Genomic DNA, 17,610 nt, shown 5'->3' on the forward strand with positions numbered 1-17,610 from the left:
TAGCTGTTTTCAGGTGAGAGGCGGGGTACACTCTGGACTGGTGGCCAGCCAATCACAGGGCACATATAGACAAACAACCATTCACACTCACATTTATACCTATGGACAATTTGGAGTCGCCAATTAACCTAGCATGTTTTGGAATGTGGGAGGAAACCGGAGTCCTCGGAAAAAACCCACGGTGGACTTGAACTCTGGTTTCCTAGGTGTGAGGCCTGCGTGCTAACCACTCGTCCGCCTTGCAGCCTGGTTTCAATCAAATATCGATAAATACATATCTGTATGTGTGGAAGGGAGGTTTTGTCCTTCCTTGCGGATACTGTTCTATAATTTAGTCCGGGAAATGTCCAAAATGCAGCCTGGGGGCCATTTGCAGCCTGCAGCTCGTTTTTCATAGGTCCACAGCACGCTTTGGAAGAAAATGAAACCAAAATTGGAACTAAATCAGCAAAAAGGAACAACATAAACTGTTGATACTAATGATAAATAATAACACAAAAATCAGGACATAATCACGGGTTTTCCTACTTTTTGGGACCTTAATTCTGTCTTTCCTTTTTTTATTGTGTGCTTTTAGTCATCTGTAGTTAAGCTTCATTGTTCGTCAAATTGACTGGAATACTATTAATGATATTTATTTATATTTAATTTTATTGATGGCTTGCTGCAACATGGGTGAACTGAGAGCTGTTATTGATGAACACCGTGATGTCGTAACAGTGTTTGAACTGTGGTTAACCATCAACGGGTCCTCCATTTTAACTCCTGACAAACGTCAATCATCATTGTTGAAGTATCAGGTAGGACATTTATTCACGCTGGCTTGCAAAGCTCAGCCTGGAGAAGGGGTTGCTGCCTAAAAGCGTCAAAGTAAACTCCGATACAGGACGAAGTGATAGTAGGCCCAGTTTTTAAAGTTAACTCTTTGCTACAACGGACTTATCAGTTGAAGTCGAGTCTCCTTTCTACACGTTTTCCGTAGACATGCTGCCGTCCATCGCCGTGGTAACTACGCTGATCCTCAGCTATGCCTTAGCAGAGAGCACAGGTGAGGCCCAGGGCGGGCGCGCCAGCAGGCCACCCGTTAAAGCTAACACTTGTTGCCATTCTGACAGTGTTCCTGCAGCGCAGCGCAGCATGGCAGATCTTGCACCCGTCCACCAGGAGGCGACGAGGCAACTCCAACTTGCTGGAGGAGCTCTTTCCTGGAGACCTGGAGAGGGAATGCTACGAGGAGAACTGCTCACAGGAGGAAGCGGCTGAGATCTTCCAGTCTCAAGAGAAGACGGTGGGATGGGATGTAATGTGCTGCTATAGCAACATAGCGATGGAGGCCATGTCCTCCTCGTAATGATGATGACAGTCACATGGTCTGTCTGACCTCTGGACTTGTATCTGGTCCCACAGCTGGAGTTCTGGTTCCGATACACAAGTGAGTGAAAGACCACTTGCTGAAATTGAAATGGTTGCATGACAGATGTCCTCTGTCTGTGTCCTGTCATAGACCTGAATCCGTGTAGGACCAACCCTTGTCTCAATGGCGGCATGTGCACTATGGAGCGAGGGCACTTCCTGTGTCTGTGTCCTCCTCGCTTTCACGGAGAGACCTGCCACTTGGGTAACCACGACAGCTGCTGTCATCAGCTGCAGGCCTCCTACCGCTAACGTCAGTGTTTGTGTGTGTGTGTATAGAGGTGTTGCTGTGTCGCTATAGAAATGGAGGCTGCCTGCAGTACTGCACAGACCTGCCTGGGGGGGCTGGTGTTCAGTGTGGCTGTGCTGACGGCTTCAAACTGGACTCAGATGGCCGCAGGTGCTCTAAAACAGGTACCTTCTACTAAACCACTTCCTGTGGTACATACACACACGCTGATGTGTGTGTTATTTCAGTTCCGTTTCCCTGCGGGCACCAGCAGGTGATGCTGCATTGGGGTCGCGCCCTTTTGGATCTCTCGGATCTGGTCAACGTCACAGTGGGTACGAACGTCACGTGGGATGACAACAACACACACAGCTGGTTGAACTGGACGCACGACGCAGAGGAGATGGCAGTAAATGCGTCTCAGCTGCAGGAAGTGGGCGGGGCGAGCGGGATAACTGAGGGCCTGAGTCCTCGCATCGTGGGAGGAGCCTTAGAGAAGCCTGGAGGGAGTCCTTGGCAGGTGTGGAAAAACATTTGGAATGAAATAGGTTTTACATTTGGACGGCACGTGACCAGACCCTTGTGATGTGTTCAGGTTCTGATCCGAAGGGCCGATGGTTACGGCTTCTGTGGAGGAACGCTGGTGTCCGACCGCTGGGTGCTGTCTGCTGCTCACTGCTTCCAGCAGAGGGCGCACCATATTACCATAGGTCACATGACACTCTCACCTGTCTCCTCACAACTTAGCCTGCTAATTTTAGCATCAGAGTCCATTAGTAGTGCTGAATGAGTGCTAGTCAGAGATTAGCTTTATTTTGTCTGTGTGTTAGTCACAGGCTATGTCAGCCACAGGTTAGATTGATTAGTTAGCTTTTCTTTGGCTATGTTAGCCACAGGTTAGCTTTGATTTAGCAACTTTGCCAAAAGTTTGCTTTATTTTGGCTACTTTAGCTGCAGGTTAGCGGGTAGCTTTATTTTGAATACATTAGCCAAAGGCTAGCTTTATTGGCTACATGTTAGCTGTTCGTGTTACGACAACAAACAAAGCAGAAACGTTATTTACATGGTGCACATGTGCCACATGTTTGTTGTGCGTGCAGGTGACTATGACAAGCAGCGTCGCGATCCAGGTGAGCAGATGATAAAGGTCCAGCAGGTGCTGATTCATCCTCACTTCCACTCGTTCACGCTGGACAGCGACATCGCTCTGCTATACCTGGACCGGGCCATCGTAAGAGGACCCACCGCCATCCCTGCATGCCTGCCCGACCCCCACCTGTCTACATACCTGCTCCAGGTCTGAGGACGTCAAATGGACTAATTTGGACTCAACCTTGAACCTAAAAAACATTATGGGGATGTGTGTGTGTGTTCAGGAGGACAATCGGGGTGTGGTGACGGGGTGGGGAACCACAAAGTATCTGGGCAGGTCTTCACGGTTCCTCAGGAAGGTAGCGCTCCCGGTGGTCAGCCACCACTCCTGCAGCCTGTCTAGTGAGCAGGTGATAGCAGAGCGTTAGCATCATGCTAGCATGATGTTAGCAGAGTGTTGTCAGTTTGCTGGTGAGCAAATACAGAAGAGTGTTTCAAAAAGGTGAAGAGGATCCATGTTGCGTGCCCCCTGCAGGTGATCACAGACAACATGTTCTGTGCAGGATACCTGAAGGCCAGCAGTGACGCCTGCAGCGGCGACAGCGGTGGTCCCTTTGTGGTCAACTACAGGGGGACGTGGTTTCTGACCGGCATCATCAGCTGGGGTGAGGAGTGCGCCGCCAATGGCAAATATGGCGTCTACACCCGCTTGGGGAACTTCCTGACCTGGATCAGAGCCACCATGAGCAGAGTGGACTTGAACGCCACGCAGAGCTGAAGACGCTTTTATTTTTGTGATGATGATGATGATGAATGAGGACAGACAATAAAGTATGTGTGAAGAAGTGTATTTGATGCGTACACCTCCTCAGGGCCTCCACTAGGAGGCGTTGTCTGTGCGGTTCTGGATCCACTCCACGTATTTAACCACGCGTGTGTAGACGCCGTACACCCTCCGACTGCCGCACACCTCGGGGCCACCCCAGGACACCAGCCCGAACACTACCCACCTATGGCTGAGCGGCTCCTCCATGACGAAGGCACCCCCGCTGTCCCCAAGGCAAGTGTCCCGCCCCCCCTCATAGAAGCCGGCACAGAACATGTTGTCGCTGATGTTGTATCCGCCTGAGCGTGAGGCGTAGCTGGCGCGACACTCGTCTTCAGACACTACCGGCAGCTTCACGTACTGCAGGAGGTCAGAGGTCGTTCCCGGGTCCGGGGTTAAGATGTCAGAGGAAGGGTCGGAGATTCCCCAACCAGCAACGACACCCACAGAGTTGGGCGGGGGCACTGGGGCGTCGTCCTGTGGGACGTAATTGTCAATGATGACTGAGTTATAACGTGATGCAGACAAGCACTTCCTGTCCTAGACCCACCTGGCGCTGTGGGGGGGGCAGGCAGATGGGCCGTATGACGGCGTTAAGTTGCACCCGGGCGCTCAGCCTCACCATGGCGATGTCATTGTTGTAGTTGCTAGGCCGGAACTGTGGATGGAGGATGACCTCTTCCGCCGAGTGACCGGCGGCTGTGAGTTTGTCTGTCATGTCCACGAGTCCGACGAAGACCTGACAAGATATGTCACCTCATGCCGCCAACTTCGATTGTTGGAGGTGCAACCTTATGGCTCACCTTGATGTATTCGGGGGCCACAGGAACCACGTGGGCATCCCGCCGCCGGGACCGCAGCACGTGGGCCGCCGTCAGGACCCACCTTTCAGACAGCAGGGCACCGGAACCAAACCAACGGTCCTCCGGGACGCGGGACAGATCTTCCACGCTCAGCAGAACCTGCCAGGGGAAGAGGCCGGGCTCGGCGGTGCGCCCCCCCACGATACGCTTCACCTGCGAGGGGAAGAGCCTGGCGGGACGGCCACACGCTGATAGGAGATCAAACAGCGGTTCAACGTGCGTTCATCACGTGGTGACGATCATTACACCATGATGACGACGCTCACCTGGCACACAGGAGGGAAGCTGTGCCCCCAAATCAGGGTGGACCCAAAACCCGCTTGGCCCGCAGTGGTACTGACCTGACACGCAGGAAAGAGGCGTTACTTCAAATGAAGTTATCGATGAGAAGACTATTGATTGGAGCGTTACTGTCGTTAGGTTGGATCTGGAAGGCGTCATCCCCGCACAAGTAGCGGACGGTGGATCCAAACAGCGTGCTGTTGTCATGGCTACCAAACACTACATCAGCTTGGTCCACTGCGCCGGGGGCGCCACAGTCAACCACTGTGACAGAGCAACCCAACATGAGTCGCCAACGGCTCCGCCTTTTAAAGTTTCAGGAAGTGAGCGAGAGCAGCTCTTACTTTGACAATCAGGAAGGGTGCTGTTCCACTTCCTGTCAGCCAGACACTCCATGTGGTGCAGATCCACATGCTGGCCATCCTGCACCAGAAGCAGTCATATGCTAACACTAATGTTTTGTAGCATTGAAGTAAATAATGTGAGGTTGCCATGGCAACAGGATGATGTTGCTTTGTCACCTGGACCAGTCTGAACCCAGGAGCACATGTGATCACCACATGGTCTCTGAAGGAGTACTCTGACTGGACCGGACTCAGTATGATGTTTGGAGGCCCCCCTGGAACCGGACAGTGGCTTCCTGTCTCTACAAAAAAAAGCACGTGAGGAAACCAGCTCACCGAATCCGATCACGAGGCGTGCTTAGGCCGCGTCACTAACCTACAGACGTGTACGTCAGCCTCCAACCGAGGTTCTCCCCGGAGTTGTCACTGTGAAACAATATGGCAGCCACGTTACTGTCGGTCTCGATGACACCGGGTGACTGACGGCCGCAAAATGGACCCAAGTCTTTGGAGCCCGCTCGGATCTGGAACCACACATCCATAGTCACTTTGGTCCGTGTGCACAGTGCACGTGTGCACACGTGTCCTACCTTGATGTAGTCATACGGACACACAACCTCAGGATGGTCCTCCACGTCAAAGGTGTCCTCAAAGTGAAGGCGGAGCTTGAGGCCTGCCGACACCTCGATGAGGTACAAACACTCGGAACTCTTTGGATACGGAGCAGGGAAGTCCACACTGCTCACTACTCCAGAATGTTCCCGAAACACGTGGCCACCGCACTCCACTGTGCACACACACACGCACACAGATTACAGATGTCAGTGGTCAGTCTCACACTTCATCAATCAAACTGTGTGTGCAGTACTTGTAAATATTTACACCAATCAGCAACCATTATCAGAACACACACACACATAAGGCTGCTTGAGGCCTGAGGGTCTTCAGGGTCTTAAAGTTCTCAGCACGTTTCAACATTCCAGAAAGTCACAGTTGAAGCAACAGAACTTTTGCTTTGTATGCAAACTTTCTTACTTGTACATGTGCGATTGTCTGAGTGCAGCTGGTAACCATGGCGACACGAGCAGTAGAACCCCCCCAGGTAGTTGTGACACAGGTGGTCACACTGCATGTCTTCATCCACGCCGTCCACACACTCATCCACGTCTGACAAGTCAAGACAACAAGTCATGAAGGTAACAAAACAGGTCAACAAGATAAATTGACAAGATGACATTAAGTTAACAAGGCGAAAAAAAGATACAAGAAGACAAGGCATTAAGTCAACAAGACAAAACTAGTCAATGAGACAACAAATTGACAAGATGACAAGTCATCAAGACAAGACATCATTAAGTTAACAATGTAACAAAACAATACAATAAGACAAGTCATCAACTCAACAACACAAAACTAGTCATTCATTCATTTTCTACCGCTTATCCTCATGAGGGTCGCGGGGGTGCTGGAGCCTATCCCAGGTGTCTTCGGGCGAGAGGTGGGGTACACCCTGGACTGGTGGCCAGCCAATCACAGGGCACATATAGACAAACAACCATTCACATTCACATTCATACCTATGGACAATTTGGAGTCGCCAATTAACCTAGCATGTTGTTGCAAAGAACATGCAAACTCCATACAGAGATGGCCGAGGGTGGAATTTAACTTGGGTGTCCTTGCTGTGAGGCCTGCGCGCTAACCACTCGATCACCATGCGACCCACAAAACTAGTCAATGAAACAACAAATTGACAAGATGATGAGTCATCAAGATAAGACAAGTCATTAATGTTAAGTTAAGTAGACAAGACGAGTCATTAAGTCAACAAGACAAAACTAGTCAATGAGACAACAAATCGCAGAGTCAGCAAGACAAGTCAGTAACGCACCCACAGCGCTGTAGTGAGCACTGAATCCTGAGAAGTTTTCCTCGTTGGAGAAGTCAGAGGAGAAAATAATGCTGATGGTATTCCCGGGGGAGGTGATGACCTTTTGACCTGGCACCGCCTCCGTGTCCGTGTCCTCCCGACCACAGAAAAGCGCCAGCATCTCCCCCTCTGCCTCCACCTATACGCACGTATTAAGACCACCTGGTGGCAGTTTGACTGTGTGTAGTGGGAAGGCGTGGCCTCACCTTCACATAGTCGTACTCACACAGGTACGAGGGCTCCAGGTCAAAATGGCTGAAGTAGAGTTGCACCCGAAAACCGTCAGAAACACTGACGTTCCAGCGACGTTGCGTCTCGGAAGGATACGGTGCCGGGAAGTTTGGCGAATGGAAGCTGCCAAAGGTTTGGGTCGGAGACTGCGGCTGAGCATCCATCAGCGCCAAGGAGGCGCACAAACAAACACACCTGCGCACAAGCACACCTTGCTGAAATTTTGACCTCAGTCACAGTGCTAGCTGACATAAAAGACATGATTATTCTAGAACACCTCATGATGGACTCCATGTCAGCTCGCGACTCTTCTGATCTGATGTGTCCGGTACCAGGCACGTGCTGGAATGTTTAAGTTCAACCTCCACTGGGCGGTGCCAAGCGATCCTCGCAGCGACGTCACGCAGCGCCACGCCCACACTCGTTGTCTTGGAGACCGTCCGGTCCTGACTGATAGTTTTGGAGGGAGGTCCGCCATGGCGAAGCGACACAAGCGGTTCCTGCTGACCTGCGGAGGCGCGCTCGGCCTCTGCTGCGCCCTGGCGGCCGCCGTGGCCACGGGCCTCCCGCTCTGGATCGACGGGACCGTGCTGTGCAGAACCGGGGCAGAGCTCGTCAACGCCACCGGAGCCGAGCTGGACAAGTTCGTGGGCCGCCTCGCGTACGGACTCTTCCACGGAGAGAGAGTGAAGACATGCGGCCTGGGAGGGAGAATTTCCCGTTTCTCAGGTGAGCGATATTAATGCGAAGTTGTTCTGTCATAACAATAATCACAATATTGACGTTATTCTTAGTAATCATAACGAACATTACTAAAGTTTCACTTCATGAATAATGAATTGAACAGTGTTCAATTACTCACAAGCTCCACCCACTCAACATTCAACACCCATTTTTTTTTTAACCGTTAAGGTCCATGTTTGGTTGGTGTTTGCTGGTCCTCGGACTATATAGAGCACGGACCTTCTGCCTGATTAAATGGCAACAAATGATGGTTAGTCAGTGAGGATTTGGAGCATATGATCATTTTCACGCATGTTTACGTCAAGCTGAACGCTTATTGTGTGTAATAGGCGTAGTGTATATCTGCTGGTATGTAGTATCTGTTGGTATGTAGTATCTGTGTAATGAAGCATAAGGTGTTCTGTTTATTAGGTTGCATCAGTGTCATCAAGTTATGTGCGGGTTTCACTTTTGCCTCTCACGGTGGTGCGTTTACGGACCACCTTACAAAGTGTCAATGGAACAATGACATCATGGCAGTTAATTGGCCCCAAACTTGAAAGCCATAGGTGCATTTATTCTTCAAATAAAAACAATATTTTTGTAGTTAGCGCATCGGAAACATGTTTGTTTTCAAAATCACGATTACAGCACTCTAGCACCCCTATAGTCGCCTTAAATAGGTATACTCGGAGAAGAATAATCCATTTAAGACATAAATTAGACTCAAGAAAGGTCTTCCGGATGGGTGGGCAGGAAGGGAAGTAGGGGATTCCAAGTTGAGTTTTAGCTTGGATGGGGCCATAAGAGTAGCTCCTGTTATTATGATGATGACTATTGTTATTATTATTATAGTGCCTGTTGAGAGATGAAAAAATAATAATAAAAGGCATTCAATAATAAAGTAATTCATCAACATATTGTATTACTTGATATTATACTTAATTATGCTTGAAAATGCTTAACTTAGACCGAGATTATGTAACATTAGCTTTTATATATGCTTTTCTTCCAACGAACAAGACACCTTAGTCATCCAGGCATTAGCGATCATTTACTAATTATTTTTTTTAAACTGTGATAAGTGAGAGGGGACAATGTTTGATGGACAACTGTAAAAGCTTTCAAACAGAGACCCTGACATAAAAGCACGTGTGCTCTTCTCAACGAGCAGCGGGAGCTGCTGTGGGCCCCTCCCTCTCTTTACAGGTCTTGTTTGTGACAAACAATAAAAAAAGCGGCAGAAGAAAATGAATTTGCATTTATACACATATTTGTTGTGCTTTTCATGTTTTTACTTACTTTAACACACAGATATTTTCCGATGAAAGACAAAGGGCGACTTTTACTTCCCTAAATCTTTATTAATTATTCAATTCTTTGTTCATTTGTTCAAAGTAACCTTCATCCTGGATTCATCACTGTGCAACAGTGTGAAAAAAGTTGCTTTGTGTGTCAGTCTTTTCAGAGCTGTTGGACGCCGTCCCGGCAGGTCTTCACGTGACAATTGTCTTTTTCTGCGCGGCACTGATCGTCTTCTCGTCCGTGGCGAGCGGTTTCTTCTTCTTCAACGCCTTTGGCCGACCTTACGAGACACTGCACGGTCCTCTGGGACTTTACTTGTGGACATCCATCTGCTGTGAGAGTCTCATACTGCCTGCATATACTAAGTGTCACACCACTAGGGGGCAGCACGCCTTCAAAAAGAAGACATGTCTGTCACTTCCATGTTATGATGTTCTGGTGTTCCGCAGGCCTGTGCAGCGTCCTGGTTCTGATCCTGTTCGTGTCTGAGGTGAAAGTCCATGGTCTGTCCGAGCGCATCGCCAACTTTAAGGAAGTGGCCTTCGTCTTCCAGACGTACCGTGAGCGTTATGACATTTCCTTCTGGCTCTTCCTCCTGGTCTTCCTCCTCCAAGGAGTCAACGTGGCGCTGATCCGACTGGCCGGGATGCAGTTTCCCTTCCAGGGGACCAAAGACTTGGACCTGAGCGGGGGAGCGGCAGATCTCATGTACTGACTGACCGCACAATATCACAATTTGTTGATATCAAAATTTTTCTGAAATCGCCACAAATACATGTGGCTCCGCCAGCTCGCCCTTGCTCATCAACACGTAAGGCACCTGGTTTGCCAGAGAAGAAGACGATGGAGCAGGAGGGATCAGTGTTGCCAACTGAATGGTTTGCCTTTCTAGATACTAGCAACAGAGCTAGTCTCACAGGCAGCTCTGTCTTGTGTGTGACATTTAAAAAATACAAAAAAATTGTACTTCTAAACATACTTCTTTTGCTTTTCAGGTTTTTCCGTACTCACAATACAAAGTCGACGATTACATCATTATGTCATTCTCCGCCCACCACTTTCACAAATACTAGATTATAGTCCTGTGGGTAACACTGGGTGTCCAATTTCACAGCTAACTAGTTAGCATCTCAGGCGAGAAAGAATACCGATGACTAAAAACAGGGGTGTCCAAAGTGTGGCCCGGGGGTAGAAGAATAACATCAAAATAATAAAAGTTATACTAATAAGAGACTAAAGTGTTAAGAGTGTCTGAAAGTGAAAGTGAGTAAAAGTGGTCTTGCTTTACAGTAAGGTACACAGAAATACAGTAGTTACTGAGGAACTAATGATTAAGGGACATTCAGGGACATTCAACGAGGAAGTGATGAGTTGCAGTTATTTAGGATTAGGTACTGTAGGTTTGTTCCTCATTAACTACTGCATTTTTGTACACCTTATTGTAAAGTGTTACCAATTAAGTCATAATCTTAAGAATAATGCAATATCATGAGGGAAAAATGATCTGAGAAACATAAAGTTGAATCATTCAAGAAAAAAATAATGTTGCAAAGTCCGAATATTGTGAGTAAAAACAAAACAAAGAATAAATGTGCAATTAGGTTTGGTAAAAGTATATATATTCGGCCAAGAGTGAAGTTGAAGTATTTGTAAAAAAAATACATATAATAATACAAAAAAAATTACAAAAAAGTGTTTGTAAGGGGGGAAAGCTCATATTAAGAATACCTACAACACAAAGCTTTAGGTAGAGGCTAAAATATAAAATATATTAAACTTGTTAGCATTTACATGAGTTGGAAATGGTCCCCGTATTTCTTGATGTTTCAGTACACGGCCCTCAGTGGAAAAAGTTTGGGCACCCCCGATTTAAAGTATGAATACTCCCATCTTAAAGCAATACCTTCACGGACCTCAAGACAAGTTACGTGAGCACTTAGCATGTTAGCCATGACAAAGCCAGAAAACCAGGGACGGAAGATGATCTAATATTCATAGATCTCTTTTCACTGGTCTAAAATTGTAAATAATTCATTTTTCAAGGTCTGATGGGGCTATCTGCAGGGGTGGGGAGAAAAAAAAATGCTGCAGCTATAAATCCGGCAGCTGTAAAGTCAATGCACTCAACATTTGATGAGTTGAGAAGACGTGATGTTGTGCAGCCGAATGTTTACTGTATAGTGTATGCCTGTAATTGTTTCTTAGTACAATTTAATGTCAAATATGTTTCGTAACATGTTATAAGGTGAAAAATAGGTGTTTTTAGGGCTTTTTATGGGTGCATCCATTACTCACATTTTATGTACTGTATGCTGTACATATCCAAAACATGTGAAGATTGTTAGAATAAAAATATATGCACAAGTGACTATTCATCTTTGGTTGGCTGTATAGAATTGGACATGCCATCTACTGTTCTTTTGTAAAAAAAAAAAAACTAAACTAAACAAAGAAAACCAAGCACTAAAGGTCTTACTTGAAGGACGTGGAAGGAGACATTCAGACCATCCCGCTCCACTGCAGGGACGAGTACGTCACGCCTCCACTGCTTTGCGGCGAGCACAAGAGGACGGTCTTCTTGACGTTGGAGCCCAGACGAGCCACAGCAAGAATATCCAATAGCGCGACGCTCTCGTCCGCAGACAGGCACACAGCGATGAAATGGGCGTGGAAGCGAAGAGGATCACCTGGGATGAAAGACAAGGTTCCCGTTACCAAGATTAAAAACGTGGGCGGGGTCGTAAAGAGGAAGTGAAAGGAAACGTAAAAGAGGGTTACTCAGAGAAGGACACAAACTCACCAGGATAGACGAGGAAATCTCCGCCAAATTTCCCGGCTGAAGTGAGGTAGAAGCCCCGCCCCCTCAGGTCTCGGAACACCTGGTATCGGGTGTTGCATCGTGGGTCTTGGCCAGTGGTCACGCCTGCTGACAGAAGGGCGCGGTCCTCAGGGCAGTGAGAGAGCCCTGCTCTCGCCGTGCTCAGCTGGACCGCCAACGCCGAATGAGGGAAGGTGAAGCCGCGCTCCAGCGCTTCCAGGCGCCCACATAGGTCCTCATCTTCACTCCCCGATGCGGACTCTAAATGGAGCAAAACCATGAGATGACAATACACATTGTTCATCATGACAATGGCTCGCTCACCTGCATGCGATGACCTCATGGCTCTGATTAGGGCTGACTTCCTGTCTCGAAGAGCAAGGACCTGCTGCTCCTCAAAACTGCAAAGCAGGTTCTCCTCAAACCGCGCCACCTGCTGACGAAGTACCGCCTCTTCTGCTTCCTACCAACGACAAGGGTATATCAAACATGCCGACCCTTTCCCCTTTTCAGCTTGATGACAGCGGCATGGACACAAGCTCACCGGTGGTTCAGGTGGCAAGATGGTGGCCGTGTGGCGCTCCACTAGCAGGCGCTCCTCTTCTGGCAGTAACAACAACGGCCGACCCAGACGGACGTTCTGTCGGGGGGTCCGCGGCAGGGACCCCAGCAGCGCACCGACCAGGCCATGCGACCTAGCCGCCCGCAGATCCTCCATCCTCCACAGCAGGGGGGCGGAGTCAGAGTAACTTACACCAATAATTTGGGAAGATGGCTCCTCCTCTTTGTCAGCCATCTTTGCACTCTGAAGCAATTCCCTAATTAGAGAATAGGCCTTAATAATGCTAGCATGACTATGGGCCAGGTAGCTGGCCTTGTGAGGTGAAAAAACGGTCCCATTGCTAATAGGCATGTGACATGAGCCAGCGCAACAAATTCAGAAGGCCATGGGAAGATTACACAGACATGGCAACACATAGAAGTTCAAATCTGATTGTGTGTTGAAATGAAACAAACACACAGTGGAAGCAGCGCCACTAGTTTAAGCGCTACTAAGTGAAAAGGGAATAAATTATTACAATTTCACGGAACAAATGCTAGAATTTAAGTGCTTCTGAAGCAAAGTCTGTTCCCTTGGTGCACCCCACTGGGTGCTAACGATTCAGCTGACGTCATAACCCTGTTACTCATGTGACATGTTTGCTACACATGTGGAATGTTTGGTATGAAGAAGACAGTTGTTCAAAGACTAATTCATTGTACATTTTGTAGACAACGGAAGACACAGAAATGTAACCAGGGAAGAAGGGAGAGACCATTAAGGTAATGGAACGACTTGTTGGGTCTAAGACACAAAATACTGATTGTTATTTACTAAGCATGAGCAATGTTTTGTTTGTGTAGTATTATGACCATATTACTCTTTGAAAACCAAGCACTAAAGGCAACTACAATACAGTATATAATTATCGCATTAAGTTGTAACATACTTACAAACTGTCTGAAGATCAGGTTATCGATCGAATTGATGATAGTGTCACATCATAAAACGCCTGAAGTTTATTATTTATTTTTTACCGGTGAGTGGCTAATTGTTTACATAGCATCTTAGCTAGCTTGCTGCGAGCTCTTGCACGTGCGCTTCACGCATTCGCGACATGCCGTAAACCGTCCCATTAACTGTTTTTACGTCTGGGGTTGAACTACAAAATACGTCGTTTGTTTGGCAGCTGAATGAGCCAATGACAAGAAGTCTAACAATTGGCGCACTTAAGAGACTCTGTGAGAAGAAGTAAAACTATCACTTGATATAATCACGTATAAACGTATGATTGATGCATGTTTCATACACATTTATACATAGCGACAATCTCACCATGCCAATACTCTTGACTGGCGTTTAGTATGTGTTTGAAACAGATGCTCAGGAAATAAAGTTTATTCAACATGCTACGAAGCCACAATGAAAAAGAGGCTTTTATTGTGAAAGTCGAATCTTGTAATTAGTCCAGAATCTGTCAGACAAGAAAATGAAACTCATCCTTTGGTTGTTCATGACTTTTTGTTTCCTATATTTCCCAAAATCCTCTGCAACATGTACAAAACATCCCATTGGTTCTTCTGTGGCTGGGGAGGCTTTAGCCACACCCTTTCCCTATAGTGGGAAGGAAAGCTGGGTCTGTGTGGCCTCAGTGTCCCAACTGTAACCCCTTGAGCTCTTCCAGCAGCTGTTCCTCCTTCTGCATCTTCTCTAACTGTGGACACATGACAAACAGGAAGTGCTGCCATGACTTCCGGTGCTCCACCCACAGTCACACTTCAGCCATCAGAAAGACAATAAAGACACGCGCCGTCAGTCAGGTGACCTCACCTGGTTCTTCTGCAGAACTTTTCCAGACGCTTGCTGTTCCTTCAGCTCCTCGATGGCTTTAAGTTTCTGCATGACACAAACATGAGACATAGCCGCCGCATTACGTGACCTGACTCAACCACTGCTAGCTCGCATTCACCTTCTTAATGTTTTTGATCTTCTTGTCCGTCTCCGGATCACCACAACTCGGCTGTGGTTGGCTGTTGGCAACGGGGGCGGGGTCAGCAGATGGAGGGTCGGGCTCAGGCTTGTTCTTCTGATGAAGGGGAAAAACAAAAGATGGCGATGTTCACGCCAGAGACGGCAGAGTAATGAGATCACTGTACCTGTTTGGCTGCTTTACGAGCTTCTCGTTTCTTGAGGTTCTTCAGGGCAGCTTTGGACAAGTTCTTGTCTGCTGGTCGCTGGTTCTGCGGTGGCTCCTCCTCGTGCTGACACGCACATGCACTAGTCAGGTCACATGTTAATCACAAGCACTTCCGTCGTGTCACATGATCACCTCACCAGCTTGGAACCGGCCGTGGCCGGGAGGTGTCTGAGTGAGGGGGGGCGGTAGGCCTGTGTGGGCGGGGCTTCCGTGCTCCCCAGGTGACTGGGCGGGGCCTGGAACTTCACCGGCCGCTCGGGGAAGATGCCATCAGGGAAGGACTGCCAGCGGACTTCCCACAACTCGGACCCGGTTGGTGCGTTCCACTCGTGCAGCACAGAGCCTGTGTAGTGCCACATCTTGTAACCATTGCTGACACGCAGACGCGGTGCGCATGTTGCCGTGACAACATGCTCGCCGTCGGGACACCAGGAAAAGTACGTGGCGTCCGGAGCCTGAGGTTTGGACACCTGTGGACATGAGCAGTCTTGTTACAGCGGGGGATGAGGGGGATGGAGCGAGGGAGTACTGACAGCACTAGTCAGCCTCACCTGTTTATACTTCTTGACGTCCCAGACCTCCATCTGGCCCCGCAAGTTTCCAAAGCCGGCCAGAACCAGGATGTGACCCTGTGGGCTGGACCCGCCCCCACCCGGTCAGACAAGTTAGTCTCAGCAAGTGTAATCTGAACTAGCCAGTTCTCACCTGTAATAGGCGGCGTTACGGGGTCCGGTTCCAAAGTCAAAGACGGGGTCACACTTGAGGTTAAAGATGGTAGCCTTGGCCGGCATGAAGCCGTACACCACGCAGAACTCACACGAGTTTGGACTCCACGCCGTGTCATAAATGGGCCCGTTCTTTGCTGCCTCACGGACGACATTGGGAACAATTACTGACGGGGCGGTCAATGGAGGAAGGTTGTGTTGTGCAAGTGAGTGTACTCACGCAGCTGGACCAGCGCAGTCTCTCCGCTGACGGCCAGGTAGTGCAGTGTCTGCTCACCGTAGTAGGAAGCACCAGTTTTATCCACCTCTGTGCTCGCCGTCACCAACACGGCCGACGCTGTGACAAAATGTGATGTCAGCCATGTTGCTGCTGTGACTCCCTGTGTGTTACATGTCCCACCTTTTTTGTTCCACAGCATGCTGACCCTGTCCGCTTTAAAAAAGCTCTTGTTGGCCAGCGTCGCGGCGGAGCCAGACAGCATCGGGTACTGATACAGACGGACAAACGATGGAGCGCCTTTGCTCCCTGGAACATAGATGGCCACCTGTTGGAGACAAACAGGGTGGAGAAGGAGGGAAGGAGTCGAGGAAGAATACGTGTGATTCTCACCTTACTGGGCTGACTGCCTGGTGAGAGCTCAAAGTCTGAAACCTTCTGCACGTGGAGCTTGTTGGCGATGGCGTCTGAAAAGAGAAACACTCGACCATCAGGCACCGCTCGTACCTCGTGGACGCTTATTAACATGCCTGCTACCATGCTATCCCTGTGTGTAGGTTCATGCTACATGTCAACATGGTGGCATCTTACTGAAGTTGTTGTCCTCAAAGAAGTGCAGCTCGTTGTTGACGCTCCTCACCGCGATCTTCTCGTCTTCGGACCAGCTGGGACACCTGCAGGCCGACACGACGACTTAACGCGGCCTCCTATAGCTATCGGGTGAAAGCAGGCGCCCCATTCAGACTAACCACATGTCAACCTTCTTCTGGAAGAACGCTTTGACGAGTCCACCGTTCGACAGCTCCCACAGTTGCAGGTTGGCGTCACCCTGAGCGACCTGTGAACTCTCTGACACAGCGAGAGAAAATGACTGAACATCTACAGCGATGTAATCACAGTGTCCATTCGTTCTGCACTCCATTAGTCTTACTGGTGTACGGTTGCCAGGTGGCCAGGATGCTGCCAAGTGGGGAGAACTGCAGCAGCGTGGTCTTTGGAAGGTCAAAAGTAGCCACCAGGGAGCCGTCTGACGTTTTGACCACTCTGACGCTGGTGAAGCAAAAACCAAAAGGCATTATTCCCTGCGTACTGTCCCTTTAAGATCTTATTTGGTTGTAATGCAGTCAAGATATAATTACACTTGTCCATTGCACCAAGCAAACAACGAGCCATCCCTGCTGAATGTCAAACACTTGCTCGGCACCCCTTCTCTGTTAAACACACACACACACACACAGTGAGAGACCAGCAGACTACATTACAAATGACGTCACAGGTGATGTCAAATAACCTGGGGAAGGCAGCGTGCTCTTTGCACGAAGGAGGTCCCTGGAGCAGAGTGGTACCATCTGATCCACGCACTGAAAAACACAATGAGGTGACAATCAAATAAAATGCACGACAAATGACATAGTTTAAGGAAATCGGTGCTTTAATTTTAATAGGAGTAGTTATGGGTGATGGAGATGGATGATGTTACGAAATGTAATTGCAGGGCCAGTACCGCCGATGTGGGTTGAGTGAGTGGGTGATGAAGTTTATCGAGTTAATGTATTTAAATTGACTCGATAAAAGTCAATACTACTGAAAACTCAAGCGTTTTTAACGGTGTCCAGACACAAATAGAGTAAATATGGGAGTAGAGGTAGTCGAGAATGAACGCTACATGAGACAACATGGGACAAACGACACCAACCTGCTAACAGCGGCACTGGTGGCGCCATGTTCACGTGTGACGGAATTAGAAAAGACTTTGACCGGAAATGCGTAGACAGAGGCGGGGCGTTCGCTGCCACGTCAGCGTTGAGCCCGGGTTTTGGGACACGTATTTTAAAATAAAAAGTAAAAACTTCATTATTTGTTTTGTTTTTTTA

The 17,610-nt window shown here is 48.6% G+C and overlaps 5 protein-coding genes across 10 annotated transcripts; 2 read left to right on the plus strand and 3 right to left on the minus strand.

The window, feature by feature from the left end:
* The first annotated feature begins 773 nt into the window (after nucleotides 1-773).
* Nucleotides 774-3,580, plus strand: LOC131134742 (coagulation factor IX). 5 transcript variants are annotated; one of them, XM_058080315.2, is made up of 11 exons: nucleotides 774-898; nucleotides 983-1,048; nucleotides 1,116-1,288; nucleotides 1,408-1,432; nucleotides 1,505-1,618; nucleotides 1,693-1,827; nucleotides 1,891-2,162; nucleotides 2,238-2,352; nucleotides 2,743-2,939; nucleotides 3,019-3,144; nucleotides 3,270-3,580. In XM_058080315.2, exons 2-11 carry the CDS (start codon nucleotides 985-987, stop codon nucleotides 3,510-3,512), a joined length of 1,464 nt encoding a protein of 487 aa, XP_057936298.2. In that variant the 5' UTR covers nucleotides 774-898; nucleotides 983-984; the 3' UTR covers nucleotides 3,513-3,580. The 5 variants fall into 5 exon arrangements, 4 of the variants coding, with proteins under 4 accessions (XP_057936298.2, XP_057936297.2, XP_078648864.1 ...); XR_009131464.2 differs by having other exon boundaries at nucleotides 776-1,048; nucleotides 3,019-3,236; nucleotides 3,298-3,445; XM_058080314.2 differs by having other exon boundaries at nucleotides 776-1,048.
* masp1 (MBL associated serine protease 1) lies at nucleotides 3,520-7,713 on the minus strand. Its single transcript, XM_058080468.2, has 13 exons — nucleotides 7,488-7,713; nucleotides 7,186-7,405; nucleotides 6,941-7,118; nucleotides 6,085-6,216; nucleotides 5,640-5,836; nucleotides 5,426-5,573; nucleotides 5,227-5,351; nucleotides 5,050-5,128; nucleotides 4,835-4,969; nucleotides 4,690-4,764; nucleotides 4,364-4,611; nucleotides 4,111-4,299; nucleotides 3,520-4,037 (listed from the first exon to the last, which is right to left on the minus strand). The coding sequence occupies exons 1-13, from the start codon at nucleotides 7,502-7,504 to the stop codon at nucleotides 3,615-3,617; spliced, it is 2,166 nt and encodes a 721-aa protein (XP_057936451.2). The 5' UTR covers nucleotides 7,505-7,713; the 3' UTR covers nucleotides 3,520-3,614.
* clrn1 (clarin 1) lies at nucleotides 7,647-11,680 on the plus strand. The gene is made up of 3 exons (XM_058080879.2): nucleotides 7,647-7,939; nucleotides 9,393-9,572; nucleotides 9,688-11,680. The coding sequence occupies exons 1-3, from the start codon at nucleotides 7,687-7,689 to the stop codon at nucleotides 9,951-9,953; spliced, it is 699 nt and encodes a 232-aa protein (XP_057936862.2). The 5' UTR covers nucleotides 7,647-7,686; the 3' UTR covers nucleotides 9,954-11,680.
* Nucleotides 9,280-13,748, minus strand: tsen34 (TSEN34 tRNA splicing endonuclease subunit). 2 transcript variants are annotated; one of them, XM_078792739.1, is made up of 6 exons: nucleotides 13,551-13,748; nucleotides 12,601-12,775; nucleotides 12,381-12,519; nucleotides 12,039-12,317; nucleotides 11,715-11,925; nucleotides 9,280-9,920 (listed from the first exon to the last, which is right to left on the minus strand). In XM_078792739.1, exons 2-5 carry the CDS (start codon nucleotides 12,772-12,774, stop codon nucleotides 11,738-11,740), a joined length of 780 nt encoding a protein of 259 aa, XP_078648865.1. In that variant the 5' UTR covers nucleotide 12,775; nucleotides 13,551-13,748; the 3' UTR covers nucleotides 9,280-9,920; nucleotides 11,715-11,737. The 2 variants fall into 2 exon arrangements, with proteins under 2 accessions (XP_078648865.1, XP_057936861.2); XM_058080878.2 differs by having other exon boundaries at nucleotides 12,601-12,874.
* A 267-nt stretch (nucleotides 13,749-14,015) lies between these two features.
* Nucleotides 14,016-17,520, minus strand: eif2a (eukaryotic translation initiation factor 2A). The gene is made up of 16 exons (XM_058079976.2): nucleotides 17,433-17,520; nucleotides 17,028-17,097; nucleotides 16,876-16,947; nucleotides 16,668-16,786; nucleotides 16,486-16,585; nucleotides 16,328-16,410; nucleotides 16,130-16,203; nucleotides 15,920-16,064; nucleotides 15,740-15,856; nucleotides 15,500-15,656; nucleotides 15,346-15,430; nucleotides 14,932-15,264; nucleotides 14,754-14,858; nucleotides 14,567-14,683; nucleotides 14,428-14,493; nucleotides 14,016-14,311 (listed from the first exon to the last, which is right to left on the minus strand). Exons 1-16 carry the CDS (start codon nucleotides 17,458-17,460, stop codon nucleotides 14,246-14,248), a joined length of 1,737 nt encoding a protein of 578 aa, XP_057935959.2. The 5' UTR covers nucleotides 17,461-17,520; the 3' UTR covers nucleotides 14,016-14,245.
* Nucleotides 17,521-17,610: the final 90 nt, after the last annotated feature.

The sequence above is a fragment of the Doryrhamphus excisus genome, linkage group LG8, assembly GCF_037039965.1.
Source record: "Doryrhamphus excisus strain RoL-2023G ecotype Guam linkage group LG8, RoL_Dexc_Guam_v1.1, whole genome shotgun sequence".
Taxonomy (NCBI): Eukaryota; Metazoa; Chordata; class Actinopteri; order Syngnathiformes; family Syngnathidae; genus Doryrhamphus; species Doryrhamphus excisus.